This window comes from Petaurus breviceps, unplaced genomic scaffold, assembly GCF_028583685.1.
Source record: "Petaurus breviceps papuanus isolate PSGF00001 unplaced genomic scaffold, PetGlider_PUasm1.0 313, whole genome shotgun sequence".
Lineage (NCBI taxonomy): Eukaryota > Metazoa > Chordata > Mammalia > Diprotodontia > Petauridae > Petaurus > Petaurus breviceps.
In genome coordinates, this window is record NW_027186073.1 from 53,021 (window position 1) to 65,637 (window position 12,617).

Genomic DNA, 12,617 nt, shown 5'->3' on the forward strand with positions numbered 1-12,617 from the left:
TATCTATCTATCTATCTATCTATCTATCTATCTATCTATCTATCTATATCTCCTTTTTGGATTTATACTTTTATACTGTTTTATAGTAACCCACATGATTTAGACAGAATGTAAACTTCTTGAAGAAGATTTGTTTCTCTTTTGACTCATATAGTATTTAGAATGTTGGGTGTAGAAACAGAAAGACCTAGGTTTGAATAACATCTTTTACTAGCTAAGCAGATCATATAATCTCTCTGAGTCTCAAGTTCTTCATCTGTGAAATGGTGATAAAAATAACCAATTTATAGGACTGGTGTAAGCATCAAACAAGATAATGTATATTATGCTATTTATCTTAAAATATAAGTAGCTATATTTGTTAACCTTATCATATTGCATCCCCTTTTATAATTCTGTGTACATTGAAGGTGTTTAGTAAATGTTAAGTGAGTTGAACTGAATTTTAAAAAAAATTGTATTTTATTTTTTCCAATTACATGCGAAGACAATTTTCAACATTCATTTTTATAAGATTTTGAGTTCCCACCCCTCTTCCCTCCCCAAATAAGCAAGTAATCTGATATAGGTTATATATGTGCACCCATGTAAAGCATATTTCCACATTTGTCATGTTGTAAAAGAAGAAATAGAACAAAAGGAAACACACACACACACACACACACACAGAAACAAAGAGTAAATAGTCTGCTCCCATCTGCATTCAGACTCCATAGTTCTTTCTCTGGATGTAGATAGCATTTTCCATCATGACTCTTTGGGAATTGTTTTAGATCGTTGCATTGTTAAAAAGAGCCAAGTCAATCATAGCTGTTCATCTCACAATGTTGCTGTTACTGTGTACAATATTTTCCTGCTTCTTCTCACTTCACTCAGCATCATGAATTGAATTTTTTAAACCTCTATTTTTTAATTTGTGAAATTAGACTACACAACCTCTAAGGTCTAAGGTTCAAGCTCAAGAGTAGGAGTTCTTTACTTGGGATCAAGTAAACATAACTTGTAACTTGAAGGTTAGTGGAATATAAGATCTTCCCCATCCATTAATAGGCCTATGTGATTATGTATCCTATTTTCCCTTGGAACAGGAGCCATGTTCCCAGGTCTGAAGGTACACAGGTGTCTTGCTGCTTTGAACTTTGGCTCAGTTCACAGTTATTACATGTCCTGAGTCACATAGAGCCCATATAGAGATTTATATTGCTTTGGGGGAGGAACTTGCTTATGGGGAGGCTTGCTTGAAGGAAGGCTTTCACACCTTTTGGTACTGGGCCAATTAGGCACTGAATCACCTGGGTTGTGATGCCTTCTGGACCTGAGCCTATTAGTTGAAAACTATATATGCTGGGAGGTTGGTATTTTATTTTGGGGCTCAGTCATGGGAAGAATGTGTCTTTGTGATTTGACCAGATGAGACTCTGGGTAGCTGTTGTTAAGGAGCCCACTGACTTTGAGAACCTAGATGCTGTTATTCCCTGGTCTGGTGATTACATATCTATTATTTTGTTTAGATAGTTGGAACCCAATAGGATCTCTGTGCTAATGTTTCTCTGCTTGTATTTTCTCCATGTTCAGGATGCTGACCTTTTCCCTGAGCTAGTGAATGACTTATATATGTTTAAGGTAAGATTGTTCACTCCTTTGAAGCTGTCTTTCTTTTAGAAAATCAGATCAAAGAACCTGTGCTAGCAGACCATCCTGGGTATCTTAGGGTGCTTGCTAATGCAATAACGTACTCTGGATAGATTTTAGGGAGTCTTGAACTTGCGTGGGAATACAATTGCATCTTTATTTTCACCAACCTTTGGTTCTCTTTGTAATCCTATATATTTTATGCATTTAATAATATTGTTCTAAGGAGTCCATAGTGTTCACCAGGTTGCCAAAGGGTCTTGGAGAAGAATAAAATAAAAAAGATTAAGTATTTCTGTTTTATTGGGCAGCTAGGTGGTGTAGTGGAGAGAGGGCTGGGCCTAGAATCAGGAAGACTTATCTTCCTGAGTTCATGTCTCCACCCTGGGAATCTAGGGAAAAATCTATTAAACAAAACTGAGATTTGGCTTGTGTCTAGGAGATCCCTAAAAGGGATTAGTAGGTCCCCTTCCAGAAAGTTATTTTATGTCTGAAGTAGTGGATATGAGGTATTTTCTGATTTTCACTACCACCAAAAAAAATGCTTAGACCACAACAGACTCATAGCCATGGACTGACAAATACTTTAAACATTAAAAAGGTAATTAATAATTTCTATTACACTCTCCCAGTAAGAATGCTCACTTTCACCCCAGCCTGTGCAGTCTAGATTTCCTGGCAAGCCAGGGCATGGTTTGGGTTCTCCTAGTGGTACTGGTAGTCTCTCCTCTAAGTAGTCATTGCAGAGATTATCTTCTCCTGGACAATGAGCACTTGGACCCAGTTGTCCTCAAACTCTCAAGATCCCAAGGTAGACACCCAAGAACATCTATTGAAGGATCCCAGTTTGGTCACCTGTGTTCAGGGAAGGAAACACAAGGCAGGTGAAGCTACCAGGAGCTTGAGGTCTGATCTTGGGTCATGGGTTTGCTGCCATGTGCATGCAGCTGCCATAGCCGCTACTGAGGAAGTGGAGGGGGAAGTAAATCTCTCCACCCTCAAAAGAATCCCAAAGGATACCAGATGGGGACCTTTCTTCCTTACTTAGAAAATTGAAGCCATTTTCTGTGAGTTTCCTCTTCTTCTTGTCCCCATCCCTTGACATTATCATCCACTCTCTTTTCTATTGTCAGAGATAATCAGGTGGTCCTTTTTCTTCCTGAGGTCAAGCCTTCATATGTGACCTTTAATTCCATGCCTTCCTATCTTCTTCATTGGATCCTTCCATTCCCATATGATTATCCACCTTCTTATTTCTAGTCCTCAAGGTTTCCCTATCTGCTGACTCCTTTTCTATTGCCTTCAAGCATTCATTCATTCAGTAAACATTAATTGACTACTATATGCTAACTAGGCTAAATGCTGAGGATATACAAAGAGGCAAAAGATTGTCCCTGACCCTAAGGAGCTTACAGTCTAATGGAGGAGACAACATGAAAGCAAATAGAAAAAGCAAGCTATATACAGGACAAATAAGAGAGAAATAAAAGAGGGAATGTCCTAGAATGAAGTGGAGTTAGGGGAGGTTTAGTGGGACTTAAGGTAAGCAGCTGGAATGGAGGAGGGAGAGTGTTCCAAGCATGAGGGACAGCAAAAGACAATGCCAAGAGTCAAGAGATGGAATGTTTTGTTTGTGGAACAGCCATGAGGCCAGTGTCACTGGAGTGGAGACTATGTGTTGAGGAATAATGTGGAAGAACACTGGAAAGGTAGAAGTGAGTTCAGGCATGAAGGTCTTTGAATACCAAGTAAGGCATTTTGTATTTAGTCTTGGAGACAATAAAGTTTATTGAGTAGGGAGAGTGACATGATCAGACCTACATTTTAGGAAAACCACTTTAATGACTGAACGGAAGATGGATTGGAGTGGGGAGAGACTTGAAGCAGACTGATCCACCAGCAGACTATAATCAAGGCAGGAGGTGGTGCGGGCCTGTACTAGATTGGTGGAAGTGTCAGTGGAGAGAAGGGGACCAATTTTCTCCCTTCTTCAAAGAAGTTTTCACTAGACCCTATCTTCCCCTCAAGCGACCATGCTACATCTCTTCTTCTTTTTTTAGTCAAACTTCTAGGAAAGTAGTTTATACTTACTGCCTCCCCTTTCTTTCTTTTCATTCACTTGTCAGTTTTCTGTAATTTGACTTCCGGTCACATCATTCAACTAAAACTATGCTCTCTGAAGTTATCAAGGTTCTCTTAATTGTCAGTGGCCTTTTCTTAACCTTCAGCCTTTTTGATCTTTTTTTGCAGCTTTTAACTCTGTTGACTATCCTCTTCTCCTGAATATCATCTTTTCTCTGGGTTGTGGTTCTTTCCAATGGTCATACATGGAATGGTGAAAAGTATTTGTCTTTGTTGGGAACCCAGTCTATACTCATTAATAGGAACTATTTTTTTTTTGAAGAAGACAGGCTTAAAATGAGGGAGGGAGTTAATCAATGAATGAATAGATGAATGAAAGAAGTGCTTACTGTGTGCCAAGCCTCATGTTAAGATTGAGAATTACAAATACAAAGACAATGCCAATCCCTGCCTTCAGGAAGCTTACATTCTAATAGGAGGAAGCAAAACATAGGGAAGTGAGGTCAGGGACTGATACTTTGCAAAATCAAACTGACACATTATTTCGAAGAATAGTGCATGAACATCCTCATAGTTGGTAAAGGGAGAGTGTGATAAGGGTTACTTTGAAAAGATTTGGATCATAGAATTGAAGGACTTGAGGGTCAAGGGTTAGTGTGAAATGTCAGAAGGAAGATAACAAATCTTTCACACGTTATGTAGATTTTTCATCTAGGTTTGAATTATGTCTTTCCTCAAATACTCATGAATTTTCGGGTCAAGTCCTTGAAGGCTTGTATCACTTGCTTGTTCCTTAGGGTGTAAATGAAAGGGTTAAGTAATGGGGCAACTGAGGTATTAAGTACAGCTACTCCTTTGTTGAAAGAGACACCTTCCTTTGCTGATGGTTTAACATACATGAAGATGCAGCTACCGTAAGAGAGGGAGACAACGATCATATGGGAGGAACAGGTGGAAAAGGCTTTTTTCTTTTGTTGGGCAGAGGGAAACCTAAGAATTGTCTGGATGATGTTTGTGTAGGAGAGAATCACCAGCACAAGGGTGATCGTAAGTGTTAACAGTGCTAGGATAAAGTCAGAGGGGTTTTGTCAGAGCAAGAAATCTGCAAGAGGGGCCCATAGTCACAGTAATAATGGTTTAGCACAGTGGATGCACAGAAATCCAGACGTCTTGTCAGTATGATTGGTGATAAAATAATTAAGAGCCCAGCCAGCCAAGAGCACAGGACAAGTTGGTTGCAGACTCTGCTGTTCATGATGGTTGTGTAATGCAGAGGTTTGCAGATGGCCACATAGCGGTCATAGGACATGGCAGCCAGAAGGTAAAATTCTGTTGCTCCCAGAAATATGGCAAAAAAGTACTGAGTGAAGCATCCAGCAAAACTGATGGTTTTGTTTCCTGTTGTAAGGCTGAACAAGAGTCTGGGAGTAAAAACAGATGTGAATGAAATTTCTAAGAAGGAGAAATTTCGGAGGAAGAAATACATGGGGGTCTGAAGATGGGAGTCCAGCAGGGTAAGGGTGATGATGATCAGATTGCCAAAGATACTGAAGATATAGGTGAAAAAGAGGAAGAGGAATATTGCAACTTGGAATTCAGGGGCATCTGTCAGTCCCAGAAGTGTGAACTCAGTTAGTGTGGTGAGATTTTTCATTGCTGACTTTGCTGGATCTAAGCAAAAAAAGCAAAAGAAATCAGTGGAGAAGTTGGGAGAGGAGGAGGCAAGTCAGATTGAGAGAGAAAAGTTGAGGGAGCTACTGGGATTCTCATTTGTATTTCCTCTGCTCACCAGGCTAATGGACAGCTCCTCACAGATTCCATTTTCCTTAGGAAATGTCCCTTATACAAGAGAGCTTGTCCCTAAGGACCTTTCCTTGCCATGTTCCTCCCACACCACTGTCAGTCCCCCTTCCCAGAGTGACTACTGATTTCTTGCATTTATTTTACATGCCCATCATTTTTCCCCTTCCCCTTTTCTTTTGGAGGCATTTGGAGTTAAGTGACTTGTCCAGGATCACATGGTTAGTAAGTATCTATAGTCAGATCTGAATTCAAATTCTCCTGACTCCATGGTACATGCTCTAATCATTATGCCACCTAGCTGCTCCTTTATTTTCATTTTCTAAACCCATCACTGTACACTGATTCTGGGGCAGTAAATAGAACTTTGAACTTTGAGTCAGGAAGATCTAGAGTTCAAATCCCTTCTTACTAGTTGGGTAGTTCTGGGTAGGTTACTTAAACTCTTTCAGTTTCAGTTTTTTCATCTGTAAAATGGGGATAATAATAGGATCTACCTCGCAGGTAGCATCACATTGGGTAACATATGCAAAGTATTTTGTAAGCCATAAGGCACCATATAAATTCAAGCTGCTGCTACTACCACCCCCACCACCACTATTGCTGTTGTTGCTGCTGCTGCTACTAATCTATCTTCACCAAGCCCCTTTGTTTGGGTCAGAAACAATTGACTTCTTTCACTCCTCAGTCTCAGAGCTTGTAATTTGCCCCTTTGAACCATCTCTGAATCAAATGATTGGAAATCATCTTGATATTGCAAAACAGGGGAGGAAGAATCATCAACTTGACAGTACATTCTGCTTATCATCTTTTTAAAGTCATGTTCACATTTTGTACCACCTGCTTCCATCTTCCTGGATAATTTTGCCACTTGGTTCTTGTTTTTCTCTATACGCAAACTCCTAGAGATATTCATCATGGTGACTCAAACAGGTTTCCTAAATTTCATAGTTCCACACACTCATCTCCTCTGATTTTCACCCACGTTATATGTCAACCACCTACAGTCATGGCTGCACCCTGGACGTTGTTACTAAAAATGGTGATGTTCCCACTCCAGTATATCAATTTAATTTGTCCATATATACAATAACAGCCTTCCTACTATATTCTCTCCTATAATCTCTAATCACTAGACTGTACATTTTTCCCAGTACATCATCAACTTAAAAACCAATGACATTTATATTGACCTGAAATTTACTTTGGTACAACTTCCACCTTTTGTTCTTACTTCTGCCCTCTGATGCCAAGCAAAACAAAGCTAATTCCTTCTCTATGTGACAAAACTTCAAATATCTGAAGGCAATTATATACCTCTGTCTTTCTTACTCAGTTTTAATACATGCTATTCCAGCAAACCATTCTTTACATAGTTTGGTTTGTAGTTCTCACCTGGTCATGCTGTGGTAATACACTTTATCAATATGCTTCTTAAAATATGGTGGCAAGTATTGAATGCAAAACTCCAGATGCGGTCTGACCATAGCAAGCTTTATCTGGATTTTTGCCTTCCTTTTCTTGGATGCTGTGTCTCCATTCATACAACATAAAATTATCTTAGCTTTTTTGGCTACCATGTCAAAAGGTTGATACATATTGAGCTAGCAGTCTGGCTCTGTCCCCCCTCCCCCCAACCTTTCGAGTGATATCTATGTCTTTCTATACTATACTTTTACAGATTATTTTTTGAATTAAAATGTAGGGCTTTTAATTCATTTCCATTTAATTATAACTTATATATGAATGATAGTTATGGTACCATGCAAATGATAATGGAGACATGGCTAAGTAAGTAGATCTTAGAGTCACGGTGATCTGATTTCAGGTTCTGCTTCTGGAACAAAGTGGCTGTGTGACTCTAATCAAGTTACCTAATTTCTCAGTGCCCCAGGCAACTCTTTAATACTATAAATTGTAGATAAATTGGTAGTCTTCATGTGAGTAGAGATTACCTTACCTAGGAGCTCCATACAGTGATGAGTTATAGGTTTGTACTAAAAAAAAGATAATAACACATTTACTTTTCATTACCATATTCACTATGATTGTTGTTGCAAATCTTGCTTACTCTACTTCTCCTTCCTTACCCCCAATCCTACTCTGAATCCATTCTCAGTAGATGATTTTATCTCATATTTAATGAGGATATAAAAGGCAAATATTGTGAGCCCCCTCACCTACTTTTCCCCTGATTGTACATCTTTCTCTTTAACCGTTCATTTAGCCTTCCCTTCAGTCTCAGACAAACCATATCTTTCAAATTCTTGGGTGCTTTCCCATCATTAGGACCTTCATATAATTTTCTTCTCTCTTCTGATTCCTTTCCCTTTGCTTTCAAATATGCATGATAAAAAAATCTCAGAATTGGAAAGGAACTCAGAGGTCATCTAGCCCTGACCCTACTTGATCAGAAATACTTTTGTCTATATCTCTGATAATGTATTTCAATTTCTACATAGATCTTGCCTATACTGAAAAAAAATCTGTTACCTATCCTTGTTTCCTCCTCTAGCACATCTCATTTTTCTCTTTTCTTTCATTGCCATGTACCTCAAATTTTTTTAGTATTTTATTTTTCCCCAGTAACAAGAAAACACAATTTTTAACATTCATTCTTAAAATTTTGAGTTCCAAGTTCTCTCCCTTCCTCCCCCCCATCTCCCCCTCATTAAGAAAGCAATTTGATATAGGTCATACATATGTAGACATGCAAAACATATCCATAATAGTCATGTTGTGAAAGAAAATCTAGACCAAAAAAACACTTCAAGAAAAATAAAGTTAAAAAATTGCATCAATCAGTGTTCAGAAACCATCAGTTCTTTCTCTGGGGATGGATATATGAACTTCAAATTGATGGTTTACAACTACTTCCATTTCTTTGCCACTTAAGACTTTAAAATTCAGACTTCTGTTCCCTCTGATTCAACAAAAAACTGTACTCTTCAAGTCCTTTAGTAACATCATAATTGGCAAATCCAATGGCTTCTTAAAAAGTCCTTTTTGCCCATAAATTATTTGATCATAGATTAAAAAGCTGGGAAGGACTTCAGAGGCCATCTAATCCAGTCCCCTCATTTTACATGTGGGAGGCAGGGTATTGCCTGACACTTTCCTTAAAACCATTTCTTTTCTTGACTTCCATGACTGTTCACTTTCCAAGTTTTCTTCCTACTTCTCTCATTTTATTTTTCTGTCTTTACTTGCTGGGTCAATTTTCTCTTTCCCCCCACCCCAATTTTGGCTATTTCCCCAAGTCTCAGTTACTGTTTGTTCTCTCCTTATACCCTCTCTCACACTAAATTGATTCTGTTTTATGGCATTGACTGTCACCTCTTTGCTCCTGGCTCCCAAACCAATATCTCTTCTGAGTTTGTTCTTTATGTAATTGTATCTCTTTAAATTCAATTTGTACAGCACCAAACTCTTCTTGTGATGAAACTACTTTAAATATGTTTAAGAACCTTATTAGATTTTCCATTTAAATACCATAACATTTATCTAGAAATATAAAGTTCTCATAAAAAAAGTTTCAAGTGTAATGTTTTTGGTAATTTCAATCCCTCTAATATATAGCTTGCTATAAAGATTTTTGGTCATGAACAAGACCATTCAGTAAACTGTGTAGAGAAGACCAAACTAAGGACTTAAAAAAAGTTTAGATGTTAGTGTTTTACCTGCCTTTTCTGCTGAAATAGAGCAGAAATAGAAACAGGTGGTATTAAAGAGGTTACCCATAAAGAGGGTTAGAGTTGCTCTGGAGAGCTCAAAATACCAACATGCCAGGTCTTTCCGAATGAATTCAACTCAAGTCTTCTCAGCCAAAGAAAAGTAAAGTTTATTAAGTTGGCTTGTATTAGACACAGTAAGTCTGTGCTAGGTCACTCTACGCGGGATCTTATATACAGCGAGTTGTGGGAGGAATCTAGGGGTGGTCTAGAGGAGGAGTTTGGGGAGGGCCTTCAGGAGAAGCTAGATGAGGTCAATGAGTGATTAAGGGTGGGAAGTTGCTGGAGGCTACCTGGAGACTACAAACAATGGTGGGCTAGGCCAGTTCTAGGGTAGATTGATATTTTGATAGTCTCAAGGGTGGGAAGTCTAGTAACAGAGGTTTGGGGCCAGCCACAAAGTAAGGCTTATGGCCTCATGCAAATACCTCATTAAATGGGACGATTTAATCAGAGTTCAAGGGTGATTCCCAGAGCCTGTACCTCAAGGACTCAAGGAGAGCTCAAGGGGGCTCCCAGAGCCCATACCTCATCAGTATGATGTTTGAAAAATTCCAGAGACAGAGTTTCTGGGTAATTAGTCATTTTATTAATAATGCTAACATTTTAGTAAAAGAGGTCAGTGGCACTCTCAAATGCCAAAGACCCTTATGGTCTCAGATTAAAAGTTTATATGGTTTTGGAAAAGTGGGCATTCCAGGGAGTAGCAACCAATAGTGATTGGTTAACAAATAATGAGAGAATAAATATTACAATGAGGGGATAGACCTATTTTAATGAACTTTGATTATGTCATTTACTTCTAAACTGCCCACAGCCTTGGGTAATCTAATAAAATAATTTATCCCCACCCAAACCTGAGTAAAACATAATGAAATTAAATTCTTTGTAGGGTTGGGTGGGTCTGATCAAGATTGAGGAGAGTTAATTCAATGTCATTGTAAGTAATGTCCTTAAGAGACTGAACTTTGAAATGAGGAATTTAGAAAAAGGGGGGAACTCTGGATCTCCCCAAATCATTATTAATAATAATTTCTCTCGTTATTAACAATAATTTCCAGGAACCTACTGGATTGAAAAAAGGCCATAAATATTTTTATTTTGGCAAGCACAAGCATTGCAAGTAATTCTAATTTGTCTTTCTGCTGATATGTAACTGGAAAAAAATGAGAGTATCTTGGAGAGAGGGGGATTGGAAGAGAGATCACACATTTTTCTCCCATCCATGAAGGTCTCCCCTTCCTAATGAAGACAGGGAGAGACTGGGTAGCAAGAAAATAAGAACTCTACTTACTCACAAGGAAAGCCAGTGGCAGCCAGAGAGCCTTTGCTAGGAAAATCATAATAAGCAGCTGGGAAGAAGCTACAAAGGCTTTTGATAATGCTTATCTTAACTAGCCTGAACTTCTGGAGACTAGGAATAAACCTTGGGAGATGTGTAATTCAAAATGAGAATCTAGGGTGAGTTAGAAAGAAGACTTTTGCTCAAGTTCTGTCAAGGAAAATCAGGCTTATATAAAGGATAATATTTATTTAACTGCCATCTCCACAACAAAATGATCAACTATTCCTTAAAGTAGAGATGGTATTAAAATATATTTTTTTGAATCTCATTTCCTTGAATAGCACAGTGTATAACCATAGAAGTTGAACATGCTTGCTTAATGAAGACATGAATGAATAAATGAATGACTTTTTCTCATGTCTCTTCTTTTTTCTTACCTTCCCCTCTGCACTATATATCACTACACTTCCAGTAGTCATTCATGTAGGATCTTGGATCTTGGCCATCCTCTTTATTTTACAGATGAAGAAACCGAGGCCCAGTGAGACAAAGTGACTTGCCTAAAGTCACAGAAATAGCAAGTAACAAAACTGTTTCTTTCCTTCAGGAACAAATGGAAACTTTTTGAAGACAGGCTTTGAGGAATACTTTTAAGGTAATTGATTTCTGCATTCCTTTCATCTCTTTCAGAGAATAAATTTCCAGTGGGTGTTGAATGTTACTCTGCCTATCTGCAGGGATATTATAGGACTCATGAACAGGTCAGGATTTAGCTTTTCTCTGTCCATGACTGGGACTTATATACCACCAAATAATTAAAATGTGTAGATGGGTACATGTTTCCTATTTGCATTCAGAATCTCCATAGCAATTTATTAGGCTCTGTTACTGATTAGGAGAAGATTTAATTCCCCAAGGAATGAAGGGGGTGCTCAGAGGTGGTTTTCACTCATGGTTTCTTTTTGTTTTTATTTTATTCTTCTCCCCATCACTTAATTTTTAAAATTTTTATTGATGCTTTATTTTTTTTCACATCATATTCATTTTTGTGCATATCTCTCTCCCTTCCTTTACCCAGGGAACCATCACTTCTACTAAAGGTTAAAACAGAGAGAAATAAGTCTTTCAGCAAAACTAACCAACACATTGCCTGTGTTTGCCAGGTATGGCAAAACATGTGCAATATTCCACACTCAAAGTTCCCCACCTTTCAATGTGAACTCAACTCTTCCTTGGGGTCAAACCTGGCTAATATAATTGCTAAGTGTTCAGTTTCATTTTTTGTTATATTGCATTTTCCTGGTTGTATTGTTTCACCATGCATTAGTTCATATAAATTTTCCTGTTTGTTATGGGTCAGTAAGGATGCAGTCCATTGGCATACCTTTCCAACTTTATTATACATCATTTCCCTTCCTCTGCTTTATAGTTCAGTCCAACTTACATTCTTGCTGCTCCATCTCCCATCTCTGTGCCTGTGGACTGGCTGTTCCCTCATACCTGGGATGTACCTCTATATCATTGCCATCTCTTAGAATCCTACCAAATATTCATAAGATCTTCAAAGTCTGTCTGGTCAACCTCTTTTCATTTTTCAGATGAGGAAACAGAGGCTCAGGGCAGTTAAATGACTTGCTTAAGAACATATGGCTAGTAAGCACTGGAGGAAAGATTTGAATCCTCTGACATCAAAGCTCTTTCTGCTGTACCAGGTTGCCTCACCCCTTCTTTTCTTCAAAATTCTGCTCAAACTGTACCTTCTATAGGAAGCCTTTCTTGATCCCCTGGGATACTTAGTGCCCTTCCCACCCCCTTCCAATTTAGCTTGCATTGATTTTTTTATACTTATTTTTATGCATATTGTCCCCTCTGATAACATTTAAGCTCCCATAGCACAGAGACAGTTTCATTTTTCTCATTGTTTCTCCATTACTTAACATAGTGCCTGGCACATAGTAGGTACCTAATAAATACTTGTAAATTGGTTGGTACCATGATTTGTTTTAAGTTATCACATAACTGAGAAATATCCACTTTGTTTATCTATCTATCTATCTATCTATCTATCTATCTATCTATCTATCTAT

The 12,617-nt window shown here is 38.2% G+C and overlaps 1 protein-coding gene across 1 annotated transcript; it reads right to left on the reverse strand.

The window, feature by feature from the left end:
- Positions 1-4,448: 4,448 nt before the first annotated feature.
- LOC138167804 (olfactory receptor 6C4-like) lies at positions 4,449-5,368 on the reverse strand. Its single transcript, XM_069096765.1, is given in 2 exon segments — positions 4,449-4,789; positions 4,792-5,368. Coding segments are annotated over 2 exon segments (918 nt in total).
- Positions 5,369-12,617: the final 7,249 nt, after the last annotated feature.